General features: G+C 42.3%; 1 protein-coding gene across 1 annotated transcript in view; it reads left to right on the top strand.

Moving 5' to 3' along the window:
- CPE (carboxypeptidase E) overlaps positions 1-16,074 on the top strand; it is a 56,015-nt gene that overhangs the window by 20,676 nt on the left and 19,265 nt on the right. Inside the window, exon 2 of the mRNA XM_063310097.1 lies at positions 15,460-15,656. Coding sequence (XP_063166167.1) covers positions 15,460-15,656 — 197 coding nt within the window. The remainder of the gene's footprint in view (positions 1-15,459; positions 15,657-16,074) is intronic.

The raw sequence follows: 16,074 nt of genomic DNA, 5'->3' as shown, positions 1-16,074 counted from the left end.
ATAATGATTCTAGGGATGCTGGCTTCTGGAAAAATAGAGCCATACCTATAAGAAGATCTGTTGGGACACCAGACAGATTGTGCACCTACAAATAGTACCTATAAACCATATAGATTTTGCTTAAGCCTGTATCAGTGTTAGATTTACATCATGCCTTTCCTCCAGGAGCTTAATGTGACTTACATTGGGTTCTCCATTTTATCCCCCCATCCCCCAACAACCATGTTGCAAGATTGATTGGGCTGAGAAAGACTGTGTCTTAGTGTTTGAGGCTGTACATGATGAATTTAACATTCTGTTAAAGTAATATGCTATCAAATAAGCTCAGTAAATGTTAGCTGTTCTCAGGTGGCATAAAGTTTTATGAAGACACAGATCCTATCCATTAGTGTTGTAACCACTTCCTAGAGAAAACAACAACAACAAAACAAAACAAAAAGACTACTGCAAACAAAAAACACCCAATTTAAATCCCAGATATTTCTATATTTCTAATAAAACTGGAAGAAGCTCTGGTCTGAAACCTTGGAGAACTTCTTCTATTTAGCCTGACAATATTGAGCCAAATAAATAAATTATCTATATAGAAAGCCCCTTATCTGAGGATTTTAAGTCAGTCCTAAGATTTTAGTTAATTAATTACTTAACTGCACAATTTGTTAATTTAGTTAAGTTACTGTAAATTTATTTTCCTAAATTTAGGTAATTTAGTTAATTTGGTAATTAACTGATATCCATATAGGTAACAGCAATAGTTCTAATGCAAAAACACAAAACAAAACACACTTTCCTTCTACACAGACATTTCCATCTATATGCAAAAGAATGGATGGTGCCACTTTAAAGATGATATGTTATAATCTTTATACTGTGCATTGTTTTTTTTTAATGCAATTAAATGTAATTGGGAACAGCCAACAGGTGGCAGCACATAGTAACTTTGACTTTTCCCCTAAAAGCTAAGTAGACTTAGTTGATGGATAGATAGGAGACCACTGGGAAACCTCAGGACTGTAGGGTAGACTGGGAAGTTGAAAAATATCCTTGAAGATACTTGCCAAGAAAGCTACATGGATGTCCTACGATTATAACACTTAAAAAGAGATCAAGATCCCATACTGTAACATTAGTTTTAGGAGTTGAAAGAGATTTCAGATTTTGAGTTTCTTGAACTAGCTCCCCATGTTCATTTTCAAAAATGAGGAAATAGCCATTTTCTGTTCTTGTTTCCTGATCTCATGATCATTGAATTATTTATATATAGCTGGGATATTGCAAAGCTATACTGTATTTACAAGTGTACTCACTCTCTGAAATTTATCTGAATTACAAAATTCTGGAGGAAATGTTTTTACATTATTGTATCTATTGCTATCTTAGATGATAGATTTGAGATCTACCAGTACTTCATTATTATTTCATTCCATTTCTACCTTGCTATTTTGTATTTTTATTTATTTATTTATTTATCACCACCCATCTCCCACATACGGGGAGACTCTGGACAGTTCACAAAAAAACAGTTTAAAATTCAATAAAATCATAAATAATATCCTTAATCCATAAATATCAATATCAATAAATAGATATAAAATGTAATGAGATCCAAGTAATGGCAGATCTAATACTACCCAAAGGGGAACAAGACCAGCCTCAGCAGGACTAGGGAGCCAACCAACCCCAAGAGTGGCTCTTCCTCTCCCCACTCCAGGCATAGTGACAAAGCCAGGTCTTCAATCGTTTCCTGAAGTCCAAAAGAAAGGAGGCTAGCTTCCTTTGGAAGGATGTTCCAAAGGACAGGAGCTTCTGCAGAGAACGCCCACCTCCTGGACCCTGCCAGATGGAGTTCTCTTGCAGACGGGGTCCGCAGCATGCCCTCTCTGCATGAGCGGGTGGGACAGGTTGATGTAACGGGGATGAGACGATCCCTTAGGTAACCTGGATCCATGCCATGTAGGGCTTTAAAGGTGATAACCAACACCTTGAATTGGACCCGGAAGCAAACTGGAACCCAATGCAGCTCGCGCAGCAATGGGGTAATATGTGCTGATCTTGAAGCACCCAAAATCACCCGCGCAGCTGCATTTTGGACCAGCTGTAGCTTCCGGATACTCTTCAAGGGTAGCCCCATGTAGAGCGCATTACAGTAGTCTATATGGGAGATGACCAGGGCATGAGTGACCGTTCAAAGGGCCTCCCGCTCCAGGAAGTGGTGCAACAGCCCTTCTGGCCATGACTGCCACCTGCTCTTCGAGCAGGAGTTGTGAGTCCAAGTTACGCACTGGGTCTGTCTGGGGCAGTACAACCCCATCCAAGACTAAAGATGGTAAATTCCTAGGAGCAGAGGGGCCGTTAACCCACAGCCACTCCGTCTTACCAGGGTTAGCTGAAGCCTGTTGTTCCCCATCCAGGCCCCCACAGCCCCCAGGCACCTGGAGGGGGCAGTCACAGCATCATCCCGTGGAGATGGATGATCTTACCCAGCTGTTTCATGTAGATGTTAAAAAGGAGAGGAGAGAGTACTGACCCCTGCGGCACCCCACAAAAGAGGGGCCGCGAGCCCAATCTCTCCTACCCTATTAACACTGACTGGGACCGGCCCTGGAGGAAGGAGGTAAACCAGTGTAAGACTACACCACCCACCCCCAACTCCCTGAGCCGGCCCAAAAGGATACTATGGTTGATGGTATCAAAAGCCACTGAGAGGTCAAGGAGAGCAAGGATAGATGCACTGCCTTCATCCCACTCCCGCCAGAGATCATCCATAAGTGCAACCAATGCTGTTTCTGTCCCATATTTGGTCCAGAAACCTGACTGGAAGGGGTCTAGATAATCTGCTTCCTCCAGGATCCTCTGGAACTGCAGTGCCACCACCTTCTCAACCACCTTCCCCATAAAGGGGAGGTGGGAGACTGGATGAAAATTATCCAGCACGGTAGGGTCCAGCGATGGTTTCTTGAGGAGGGGGCGTACCAACGCCTCCTTAAAGGCCTCTGGAAACACCCCCTCCCGCAAGGATGTATTTAACATTGAATGGGCCCAACCTCACATCACCTCCCAAGCTGCCTTCACCAGCCAGGAGGGACACGAATCTAATTGACAGCTGGTGGCATTTACAGTCTGGAGGATCTTGTCCACTTCCTCAGGCCCAACAGGATCAAACTTTTCCCAGATAACTGGGTAAGTATGCTCCCCAGGCATCTCCCCAGACTCTGTCCCATGCTTGGAGACCAACTTAGACCGAATCTGAGCGATTTTATCTTGCAGATGCTCTGAAAACTCCTCAGCACGGCCTGTAGATGATTTTCCAGGTCCCCTTTCCCCAACAGGAATCAGGTGATCCTACACAGGGCCACTGAGCAGCATTCTGCAGATGCAATAAGAATGGAGAAATACTGACCTTTCGCCACTCTTACCACCACAAGGTAGGCCTTAATTGTGGCTCTAGCTTGTGTCCGGTCAGGTTCGGTCTTTGTTTTTCTCCAGCGGTGCTCTAGGTGTCTCTTAATCCTCTTCAGAACCCTCAGCTCCTCTGTGAACCACAGGGAGTGTCGGGTTTGATAGGATAAGAGAGGCCGCACAGGCGCAATCCTATCCAAGGCCCTGGCCATCTCCTTATTCCAGGCAGCAGCCAGGGCCTCCGCTGGACCGTGCAGCAGATCCTCGGGTATAACCCCCAGCTCCCTCTGAAACCTCATTGGGTCCATCAGTCACCGGGGGCAGACTGATCAAATAGGTCCTGCCTCTCTGTGGAGGGGGGTGGCATATGAGAATCCCAAGGTCACCAGGGCATGATCTGACCATGACAACGGGGAAAGATGTAACTCTCCCCTCAGATCACATTGCTACTGCTCTGACAAGAAAACTAAGTCTGGTGTGAGGCCACTATCTCAAGTCGGGTCCCGAATAATCTGAGTCAGGCCCATGGCCACCTTGGTGGCCATGAACTCCCAAGGTGGCCTCCGAGGCCCACCCCAGGGACAGCAAATTGAAGTCCCCCAGAACCATAAGCCTGGGGAACCTCAGGCAGAGAGGTTGCTACGCAGCAGGGAGGCTGGTACAGCAGCAACACTCCCAACTGCTCTCGGGCACCCAACTTGAAAAACAGGGTCTCACAACCAGCTACTTGTGGAGCAGCACCCCTGAAGGCCACTAGAGACTCTCTGATGACAACTGCCACCCCTCCTCCCCTGCCTCGACATCTCGACTGGTGCCACACCCAAAACCCGACTGGGCACATCTCTGACAAAGCCACTCCCCCTTCTGGGCCCAACCAGGTTTTGGTAATACATGCCAGGTCTGCCCCTTCCTCTGTGATCAAGTCACATATGAGGGGGGCCTTGTTGTTCACTGACCTGGCATTTAGAAGCAGTAGCTGGAGGCCACGGCCCCCACAGGACTGCTGTCCAGGGCCTAGGTTTAAGAATGGAGGGTTGGAACACACTACAGGTAGCAAACACCTGGGGCTCTTCCTCTATGATGACTCACCCTCCAGCTTCCATCATAACATCCCCTGCCCATCACCACCTCAATGAAATGTCCCACCCTATATCCCCCAGGCTCCACCAGTCCAGCTGCCTCCAGTTCTGGACCTCTAGAATTCCTGGCTTGAGGTAAGGGTCCCTTCATTCTCTCACACAATCATACAACCATACATACTTCCCACAACTGTAAGGGGACGGTGGGCCCACCAGCACACCAGCTCTCGCTCTCGGTGCTGATAGGCCCAACCATCACCCAGATACTCACTATGCCCCCAAGCCTCTCTCACTAGGCAACGGGGCATCACATCCACTACCCCTTCCCCCTTGTCTCTCACTCTGGGGGAGTGCTCTAACACACCAGCACATTCACACTCGGACTCCCCCCTCATCTCTCACATGCAGGGAAGGAGCCCCCATTCACATTGGAGGGACCTTATTAATCTCTACCACACCCGTTGTTGGGAGGATAAGGAAATTGGGGGGGGGGATAGTCAAACTCTAGAGATTTTACAATCTAGAGGTTAAAGGCCTGAGGCAGTTCCCCCCACCATTGTCCGTGATGTAGCCAACAGAGACCTCAAAAAGTCCTTCTATGCAGCCAGCTGTCCAGGAAATCCTGGGTAATGACAAGGCCCAGGCCAGAGTCCGTCCCTCCAAGGCACCAATATGTCCTTCACCACACCAAGCCAAATTTCTATCACAGGGCTCATCCGGTGGCCAAGACCAGTCCAGTTCTCCGCTCCATCTCCTACAGGGCTGACCATTCATCATGCCGTTTGTTGCGCTGACCCGACCAGCCCTCCTCATGCTGCGCCGCTGGGATTGATCTTCCACCATGGGGGGGGGGGGGCTCGCCGGGGCTCACTCCTGTGCTACACAGCTACTCAAAAGTAGCTCCAGCAGGACCGACCCGCTGCTCCACTGCTCATCCACTGCTCATCTGCTGTCCATTGCGCCGCCAGGCTGGAGAGGAGGAAAAAACTCCAGGCTTTGGGAGTTGGGGGTGGGCGGTGCAGTATTGTGCTGGTTCTCCTCCTTCCTCTGGGGTTGGTTCCAGTTGGTGTTGATAGGGGAGGAAAGGTCTAGCCCACATGCCCTACTTTGTGGGGTGCGTCAGGGCTCAGTTCTCTCCCCTCTCCTATTTAACATCTACATGAGAGCGTTGGGGGAGGTGATCTGATGGTTTGGGGTAAGATACCATCAATATGCTGATGATACCCAGCTTTATATCTCTACCCCAGACCACCTGAGTGATGCCGTGGTTGTCCTAACCCAGTGCCTGGAGGCTGTGAGGGCCTGGATGGGGTGCAATGGGCTTCGACTCAACCCAAGCAAGACTGAGTGGCTTTGGGTTTGTGGGCCTCCCAGTGCTAAGGTTTTTCCACTTCTGATCTTGGATGGGGTTGCACTGCCCCAGATGGACCCAGTGCACAATCTGGGGATCCTCATAGACTCACGGTCCTGCTCGAAGAGCAGGTGGCAGCCGTGGCTAGGAGGGCCTTTGCACACCTTCGGGTTGTGCACCTACTGTGCCCATTCCTAGACTGAGAGGCTTTGCTCACAGTCACTCATGCCCTCGTGACCTCCCATCTGGACTACTGTAATGCGCTCTACATGGGGCTGCCCTTGAAGAGCATTCAGAAGCTTCAACTGGTGCAGAATGCAGCTGCACAGATAGTAAATGGTGTCAGGTACTTGACACATATAACACCACTGCTGCGTGAGCTGCATTGGTTGCCAGTGTGCTTCTGGGTGCAATTCAAGGTGCTGGTTGTCACCTTTAAAGCCCTTCATGGCTTGGGGCCAGGTTACCTAAGGGACTGCCTTCTCCCAGTTGTTTCTGCCTGTCCAATTTGATCTAGTAGGTTGGGTATGCTGCGGGTCCCGTCAGCCAGGGAGTGTCAGCTGGCGGGAACTAGAAGGCATGCCTTCTCCTCCATAGCACCTGCCCTCTGAAACATCCTCCCTCCAGAAATTAGGATGTCCCCGACCCTGTTGGCCTTTCGTAAGGCCGTAAAGACCTGGCTTTGTGCCCGGGCCTGGGGCCTCAAGCGTCTGGATGGTCCCATCTCTTGGCTGTATTAATATCCATGCATTGCTCACTTGGCAGCCATGTATATTTATTTTGTATTTATTTTATATTTTAACTGTTTTAATTGTAATTGTTTTAATTGTTTTATGGTTTTATTGTTGTAAGCCACCCAGTCACTTGCTGAGATGGGCGGCTATAGAAATCAAATCAAATAAATAAATAAATAAAGGCAGGGGGCTCCAGCCTCCAGCAATGTTAGAGGTAGCAGCTACCAAGCAGCAGTCTTAAAGGAGCCAACCAGGGTTCCTTGCCGCCTGCCACCTACTGCTGCTCACTGCTCGCCACCACCGCTGCTCTATCCAGGAAGGTTCCCCCGCTCTCACCACCCACACATCAGGTATGGGGGTCAAGCTCTTCCGACTTCCCCCAGTACCCTAGCCCAAGGCCAAAGTTGGGGGTAAAGGTCTAAAACTCCTAAAAGTATCAGGAGTCTCCCACCCTAGGGCGACGTCCGGCGTCTGGTCACCATCTTGGATTAACAATTATACAGTATTTTGTATAGAGTTCAATGTCAGCTGCTGCAACAGGATATGTAATATAACCCTAAAGCCAACACTCCTCCCCCCCTTAACATCAAAAAGTAAGCTGCAGCATATCACTATAGCAAGTTTTAAACCATGAGGTTCTAATAATAAAAAGTCTGTTTAAAAAAATGATATTTAAATGATTTGTCTAAAGTGAGATTTGTCCTCTCCTCATGGAGGGCATTGTTCATTTATGCAAATGGAATAAAGAGTAAAAAATAAAACAACAGAAGAAAAAAGTAATGTTGAAAAAAGAGGAAAGCAATATTACAACAGCAACATTTACGCATAAGATGTTTTGCAATTTTGGTATCACTGATAGATTGATTATGTACCATTAAGTGGGTGTCACACTTAGTGACAACATAGATCTTCATAGTTGCTCAACTTCTGGATGATGAAAACATATGCTTGATCCTTCCTCCTATTGGTAAAGCATCTCTATGTATTCAGAAATGCTGGGTGGAAACCTCAAGTAGCATAGGTTAGTAGTGGTTTCTAGTAAAGGATGAAACCCCATAAATCAATGACTTGCCTAACAAAGCCACCTATATTGTACCAATATCAACAAACCTGCAGGTGTGCACAACGTGCATGTTAGCAGCATAAAGAGGTAAACAGACACATGCCTTCAACTGGTTAGAAATTAAAACTACAGTGAACACAAGCAATCAGCCTGTCACTTGTTAGGCCAGATCCTACAGGCTGGGATGCAGTAGAATTGGTCTTAGGACAGTATTCTATGTGGTGTGTTTCGTCTGAACCCAATTCCTACAATCCCACTGGAGTCCGCAAGCAACAGCACCAAGGATTTTCTGGAATCTCCTGGTAATTATGCAAAGTTGCAATGGTCAAAGTGTTCTTGCAGGAAACAGTCCTATCCAAGAAGATGTTTATATGAAGAGATTTGGGGCTATTGCAATAAAAAAGGGCCACTGTGTTTTGGTTTGTTTCCTTGTTTTCCCAGTTGTACAAAAACCAGCCATTAATAACCCCTATTCACAGAGGAGAGAGGTCATATAGAAGCCACATTTTTATTCTTCTTTTCTTTAACACACCCATGTCCTTTAGATGAGAAAGATTTTTGTTGCTGCTGCTGCTGTTATTTAATAGACAGAAAAAAATGGAAGTCTTCTGATCCTTTTGAAAGCATTCATTAGAATCTTCAGAAAAAAAGGCACTTTGGAAACATTTTAGTTTAACAATTGCTAATTGTTCTCATTTGTTGTTGTTTATTCATTTAGTTGCTTCTGACTCTTCGTGACTGCAAATAAATTCATTTCTGTTTATTTTAATTCAAGTAACTTTCAAAGAGTTGCAAATTGTGTGGTACTCTTTTGTATTAAAATCAATTAAAATGCATGGTATCTTCTTGCCATCTCTATACTTTGTTTCAGCATAGAAGAAAGCTTCTATTAATATTCTGTTTTGAAGCATGTAACATTTTTATAAACATTTCCCAACAATCATAAGGTTTGTTTGTTTGTTTGTTTAATATTAAGAACTTCAGAATTTTTCTGTCACACTCGATAGAAGTGAAAGATGGATTTGAAGAAGCAGGAGTATTGACTTTTCTGACTTTGGTGTTGGAACAGACTTCTGAGAATTCCTTAGATAACCATAATACAGCCTGCAGTTTGGTGTTTTATAGCTCTCTAAAGTCTCTGTCAGATTGGCTCCAGGTCTTTAGAAAAGCAAGGACAGTAGATGCAGAATTCAGGCCCTCTACAAAAAAGTTCTTTGAGAATTGCAGCCAAAGGATCTGGATTGGTATTTGCTCAGTCGTGTAGTTCCACCTTTTGTTCAGATTTTCTGTTCCATGTTTAACTTGGTCTGGCTATCTCACTCCTCAAGTACTCATATTTGTTGGTGGGAGGATGTTAGAAAGTTACTATGGCTGTTGCTATGTCCATTCACTGTTCCCAAGATGGTAACAGAAGACTACTGTGGATATAGATCTAAATTTGGAGGAAAAATGAGGAAATGCTTCTGGTTAGCTTCTAATAAAAATGAATAAATGCAGAGATATCTGTAAAAGCCATGGTGATCTCAAAATGATGGCACATGCATCATGTCATTGCACAAAGGACATAACTTTATACTTGCATCACAATGTGTGTACTTTTCCTGAAATATATTTATTTCCTTTAAAAATTAAACTATTTTTTATTGAATGTGCTTAGAACTTTTTAAAATTATTGAAGGAAATAATTTTTAAAATGAATGTGTTCATATGAAGGCAGGAGGTATATCATAGAACACTTGAGTTTTGCAATATTTCACTAATATTCGCAATTTATTTTACTTAGGTTATTTCTTGGTTCCTTAAATACGTTCCGTGAGTGGCTTTCAGCAGAGAACAAAAATTAAAAATAGTAGAATAAGTCTAGAATAAGTCAAAATGCAAATTGTATCTTCTCAGGAATTTTTCCTTTATAATTATCAGTTCTAATCATTAGTACAAATCTTTGACTTTGCATTTTGTAATTGTATTAAATGGGGAAAAGAGAGGGCAGAAATTCCACAGAATATCACCTGCTGTATCATTAACATATAAGAGAAATGATGTCCTTTTTAATTTGCTGCTCTTACCATGCCAAGGGTACTATCATTTATTGGTGAATCTGATAAGCAGCCAAGCTTAATTTTGAAGTTGTTATGAATGATGGTTATTCTAATAGTTGAACTCCCTCTCTCTTGGTTCAAAGTTAGAGGTAAAGCTGTAGACCGTGTGGCATTTGGGAGCATATGAAGAGCTATGGTTACCAAAGGTCTAAGCTGGGGCTGGGGTGGGGGAAGTGGAAGACGATCAACCATTTTCCAAGATGCCATTTTGTTAGCCTGGTTTAAAGTTTGAACCTCCCCCATCATTTTTCAAGTACAGCTCATGACCTAGCTGTTGCTGTAAATATTGTTCCCAAGCAGCTTGCTTTTATCTTGACATTATCATGAGAACATATTTCTTCAGAGGATTTAATCCTTACATTCCTAAAAGGCCTTTTCTGATTGTGTGCCATTTCAGTTTCTAGGCTGCCAGATAGAAATGCTGTCATGTTTGGACTCAATTAAGAAATGCAAGTTTTGGCAACAGGGAGGGAATATGTGGAAGGAAGAGATCGTAGTGTTTGCTTTTATTTTCTCCTCTCCTCTCTTGTCTCTTGTCTCTTGTCTCTTCCATCTTCTTTTTTTTAGATCCCAAACACAGTTAGCATGATTCTTCATGGAAAAAAATTGCAAGCTTACACTGCAGGAAAATCCAATGTGCTGATAGTTCTATAAGGAAAGATGCAAAGGTTCTGTTTCAGAAATGGTGGAGCCAGTTGATATGATTTACAGAGTCATTTGGTAACACTTTTTTCTGGATGGTATTACTTGCAGAAAACGTGTAATATCAGTTCAAATATATAGTATACAAAGACAGGTGATTTTAAAAAGAAGGTCCTTCTCCCTGGCTGGTTGATTCTCTACATACAAGGAGCCATGCTGCCATCACCATTCTCCATTTCCGTGAATATTCAGGTTTATGATTTTTTTATCCAACAAAACAAGTTTAATAATCTCATCTATTCTACATTGTATGCTAGTGATGCCGAAGCTTTGTTGAAGATATCTTCAGAATAGCTCTGGGGCAGAACCATTTAGAGTATTCACCGCACTGCTAGATTTATTTGTTTATTGCGTTTCTATCTTTCCAAGGTGCTTATGGTAGTGGTTTAGCAATAAAAACAAAACCAAACCAGAAAAATCTGGCACCACAACCACACTTCCCAGATGCAACTCAGTACACCCTCATCCTGCTCTGACCTCACCGTATCCCGATGCTTGGGGGAAGAGCCAGGATTTAAGAGCTTTTCTGAAGGTTAAAAGGGTGGGGACCTGTTGGATTTTGGGGAGGAGGGAATTAACTACGCTTAGAGTGATATGCGAACCGAAGCAGTGATTCTTCACCACATTTTCTCCTCACAGCAACCCTTTGTGATAGGTTAGGCAAAGAGCTAGTGCCTGGTAAAGTGTGAATGTGTAACAAAGAAACAGAGATGATGATAATTGGGCAAAGTGACCAAAGAGAACAGTAATGAAGTTAGTGCTTTGTCTAGAACTCCTTGTCTTGAGCGTGGTAGTACAGATAGTCCTCGACTTACGACCACAATAATGACTGGAAAATTTGTCATTAAGCGGTGCAATCATTAAGCAAAGCATCACATGACGGTACCTGATTTTATGACATTTTTTGTGGTGGTCAGTAAGCAAATCACATGGTTCCCCATTGGTTTTGCTTGTTGGGAGCTGGCTGGGAAGGTTGCAAATGGCAATCACGTGACCCCAGGATGTTGCAACTGTCATAAATGCATGCTGGTTGCCAAGCACCTGAATTTTGATCATATGACCATGGGGGTGCTATGATGGTCATAAGTGTGAGGACCAACTGTAAGTCACTTTTTCCAGTGCCATTGTAACTTTGAACAGTTGCTAAATGAATGGTCATAAGTAAAGGACTACCTGTAGGAGAGCTGAATAGCTTTGCAACACACAAAGTCTTCTTCTCACCTCTGACCTTCATTTAGGTGTTGCTGTTTCAAGGAAGACAACTGCATGCTGGTTTGCAAGGATTCAGAAAAAAGTTTTCATCTTTTTCTGAATCCTTGCAAATGCACTGATGGTGGGAAGCAAGTGGGATTGATAGAATCTATTCCTTCTCCCTCTTTTGAAAAAAAGTGCTAGCCTGTCTATTTGACATCTGCATCCTCTGGCCTCAGATCTGTACCTTTTAAATCAAGTGCTTTAGGATGGGTGTGCATTGAAAGCACTTGGTGAGAAGGACATTTTATTTTCCATTCCTTAGTTTCCATTAAAGCTGTTCTTGGACTGAGTACTTGGACCATGTCCTGAATAAAAGGAGAGATTATTAGAAAGATATATTCATGTTGGTTTGCCATGTTCTGTTACATACTTATCAGCTCTTCTTAACAAGTACTATTTTAAGGCTGTTTGATTGGAAGCCTGAAACATTCTAACACCCATCTTCAGAACAGTGTCACAGCCCTATAAAAGTGCAAATGCTAAGTACAACACAACTGATGTGAAGAAGGCAAGAAAGTGACATCAGCCTTGTGCTTAATAAAAGGAGCAGAGAATGGTTTTTGGGTTCTGGTCTCTCTGAAATTCTTTGGATTCTTGAAGTCAATATGTGGAAGGATGAAAAAATTCTTCAGAACCTAGTGTTTAAAAAAAGCAGGAGGAATGGCAAACATTTTATGGCAAGGAAGGGCAAGAAAAATCTCAAAAATGAACTTGCTAAAGTACTGGACAAAAAGAAAAAAAATTACTTGTTTTTAAAAAGGAAACATAAGTAAACATAAGATATGAAATAGTATATAATAATAAATAAACATTTTAATGTAATGTTAAGTTCTATTAGGCCTGCGCTCATAATATTTTTGGCAAATAGTAGGGATTTCCCAGTTTTCACTATTTTCAACCCTTTCTTCTTTATGGAATGTTTGATCACTGGCCTAAAGTAATAAATAATTGTTTGAAATAGTATGATACAGTGACTTATCTGAAGCTAGTCAAATATGGGGTCATCAGACCTAAGCTGGGAGACCTGGATTTTAAGAATCTAGTTTATGACATTTTGATTTTAATAGTATATAAATATTGGCCTTGTTAAAGCCCAAAGTCTATTTCCCCTGGACTCAGGATACACAGAATACTTTACAGCAACTTTTCTAATCTTATACAGAAAATACGAAGACTTTTTTTTTTATTTTTTATTTATTCTAGATATTTATATCTAGTTATCTAGTTATTTTTATCTAGATTCAGAGTTGGCAATTACCAGCCAGAAATTTTCAGTGATTTAACTTGTTAGGAGAGCAGAAAGCTTTTTATGTTGTTGATTCAAATTTAGTTGCATATTTAGATAAGACAGGAGAATGCCGAAACAGTTTTTTTGGAGGAAGACTCAAGGAAAATTAGTGGGTGTCCTTTCCGTAAAGTCATTTGTAGATTATACAATTAGGTTTCAGTCCCAAAGACTGAGGCAATCTGTGAAAATTGTTGCATCTAAGTGCAAGAGACAAAGGTGTGAAAGTAAACCATACACTGAGATGACAGCACACCAAACTGTATAAAGAGAAATAAATTAACTAGAAGTGAAAGACAATACCAAGAGTTAAATTATACCAAAAATACTTTCAGTATTAATGATAGTGTTAATTTAGTCCCCTTAAATTAACACAGATATAACAAATGGATCTCTGAGTTAGAGAGTTACACATCCCTGCAAAATAATCTTTCCTGATTTATTTTTGCAGCACCCCCATGAGGTAGGATGTACAAAGTGAGACTTGAATAATGGTTCAGAAATAACCAAAAAGCTTCTTGGCTGTTTACTTTAATTGCCCACTTTCAAGGCTTTCTTGGTTTTTACTGCAGTTTTCATTGTGTCAGTACTGAGTAACCTTTTTGCTATCTCCCACAATACACTGAATCAGGAAGCTTTGACTAGTAATAGTAACAGTTCAGTAGAATATTTACCAGAAAATGTTGGTTTCCTATTGGGAGCAGCTGCACTGTCAGCCTCTGTATGCTTCTAGTTAGATTTGTAATTTTCCATTTATTCATATCTCTGAATAAGGAATGAAATGAACCATCTAGACTAGTTGCATTGAATTGATGGATGCTTGACAGAAATGAAGTGATTGGTTCCCTAGAGTCTGCAGAAGGCATTAAAATGTAATGTTACCTTCTTGATGTACAAGCTTACACACAGGCACCTTAATCCGTTGTCAGTATAACTAGCTTCCTCTTTATCAGCTTACATTTCTGTGATCCTTCAGATGATCAGAGTTTATATGTGTTTGTACTAACAATAGATACCAGAGGGATTCAGTTAAATCATACTGGTATCAGAGTACAGCAGGGAATACAACATAAAGCCAGCAAACATCAGTAAGCCTTCAGGCATGTCCTTAGATGCATGCCACACTGCTTTCACATTTGACTTTAATAAATAAATGGGAAACTGGAACGAAAAAGCAAAGCAAGTGTGAGTGTTATCTTTTCCCATTAAGCATCCTTAGGGGGGGGAAATGGCAGGTGTTTGCATCTTATGGTAATATGTCCACTGCCCAGGAAAAAATAAGTGCATGTTTGTGTGTGCGTGTGTGTGTGTGTATGTGTGCAAATGGAAGGTAGAGAACATTTTGGGTGCAGAATGAATGGTAGGCAGTAACCTCAGCAAATTGCCCTCTGGGAATTGGGCACTTTTTGACTGGCCACACACATTGTGGGAGCCATTTGGTGAATAAGCAAATAGCCAATCTTTTAAAGTGCCTATGCCCAAAATGGTTACTTATTCTAGGATAGATCAGCCTACATCAGAAAGGACATCCTGAACAACCAGGAAGCCTGGTAGCTTTCTCCCAAATCAAAGACTTTTCTTTCTTAATGCCATCCTTTTGTTGCATTTTTGGAGGCAGGAAGTTACATTTTGTCTCCAGTAGCTTCTCATAGAAAGACAGTATTCCACCAAGGTCCCTTACAGTCATTAGCAGGATTCTTCAGTGCTTGCAGGCAAAGAGGCATATAATTTGTAGAATATAAGATCAGTGAGTCTTGAGAATTTAGTGGTAATATTCATGCCAATATTCATTGTTCCAGAAAGGTCTCCAGTGACCTTGATTTTGAAGGCCAACAATTTATTTGCATGCAAAACATCTGGAGATATATAGGATGAAAATCATATTTGACTTAAATCAGCACAGCTCAAGTTCAGGGTCTAAAGGTAGCCACCTCGCTATTTGAAAAGAATCTGGTATTTTGCAAGTTGCTAAGTCTGTTTTGATTCTTAGGTTTATTGATACAGTTGTGAAGATCTTTTGCCTTCTGATTTCCAGGTGGCTAAAATTATTTTTCCCTCTTCTTTTGCTGGTTTTAGGAAGTAATTTGTGAAAATATAGAGAAAATCACAGCATCTCCCTTCAGTTTGTTACAGAGTGGCTGCGGCATCCATTTGTTCTTCATGGTACTCTTTGAGGAACTGCAACCAAGACAGACAAAACTTAGAGCCGTTCCATTCACAGTTGTTTTGCCACTCCCAGATTGGTTCCAGACCTGCAAGTCCCAATGATGTCAGCTCATTTTGAGGGCTGGGTTTACCAGGAATAGAAGCAAAGCTGGACAACTCCTTCTCTGGCTTGTGGGTGTTCTGTTTTTCTACTGCCTTTGCTTTTGCTTAGCTCTGGGTTATTGAATGAAGGAATTGTAGAATGTTTGTGATTTGACATGCATTTACTTTTTGTGCATCTCTTAAATCTCTACACGTTTGAGACCATGTATTTCTTTTGTGTTTTAGGAGAGCCAGAATTTAAATATGTTGGCAACATGCATGGAAATGAAGCTGTTGGAAGGGAAATTCTTATCTTCTTGGCTCAGTACCTGTGCAATGAATATCAGAAGGGAAATGAAACTATCATTAACTTGATCCATAGTACACGTATCCACATCATGCCATCTCTGAATCCAGATGGCTTTGAGAAGGCAGCATCACAGGTATGCGAGTCTTAACTCCAAAAGCAAATGTTTGCGTATGTATTATCTGCTTTAAAAAATACTGAAATATGATTGCATTTTAATGATACAAAGAAACCTTTGGGGCTGGGCTAGAGGATGATGTCCTGATCTGAATTTGTTGAGCATGAATACCAAAATATGAGAAAAAGAATAAACTTCACTCAGAAATCTACCCTTTTCACTCCACCTGGGTAACAGTACCATATGCACTTAGAATGTTTCTGATGGAAAATCACTTATACAACCCTATCTTTTGGTTGCTTCTGCAGTGCAAATGTAATGTATATCAAAGGCAGGAATCATAGTCTTCCAGAAGTTGTTAGAATCCAAGTTCCCATCATCCATGTCTGTTGGTCATGCTAGCTGGACTAATAGTTTAAATCCAACATTTGTATAC

This window comes from Candoia aspera, chromosome 8, assembly GCF_035149785.1.
Source record: "Candoia aspera isolate rCanAsp1 chromosome 8, rCanAsp1.hap2, whole genome shotgun sequence".
Taxonomy (NCBI): Eukaryota; Metazoa; Chordata; class Lepidosauria; order Squamata; family Boidae; genus Candoia; species Candoia aspera.
The sequence above is the reverse complement of the archived record's forward strand: the minus strand, read 5'-3'. Positions and strand labels throughout refer to the sequence as shown.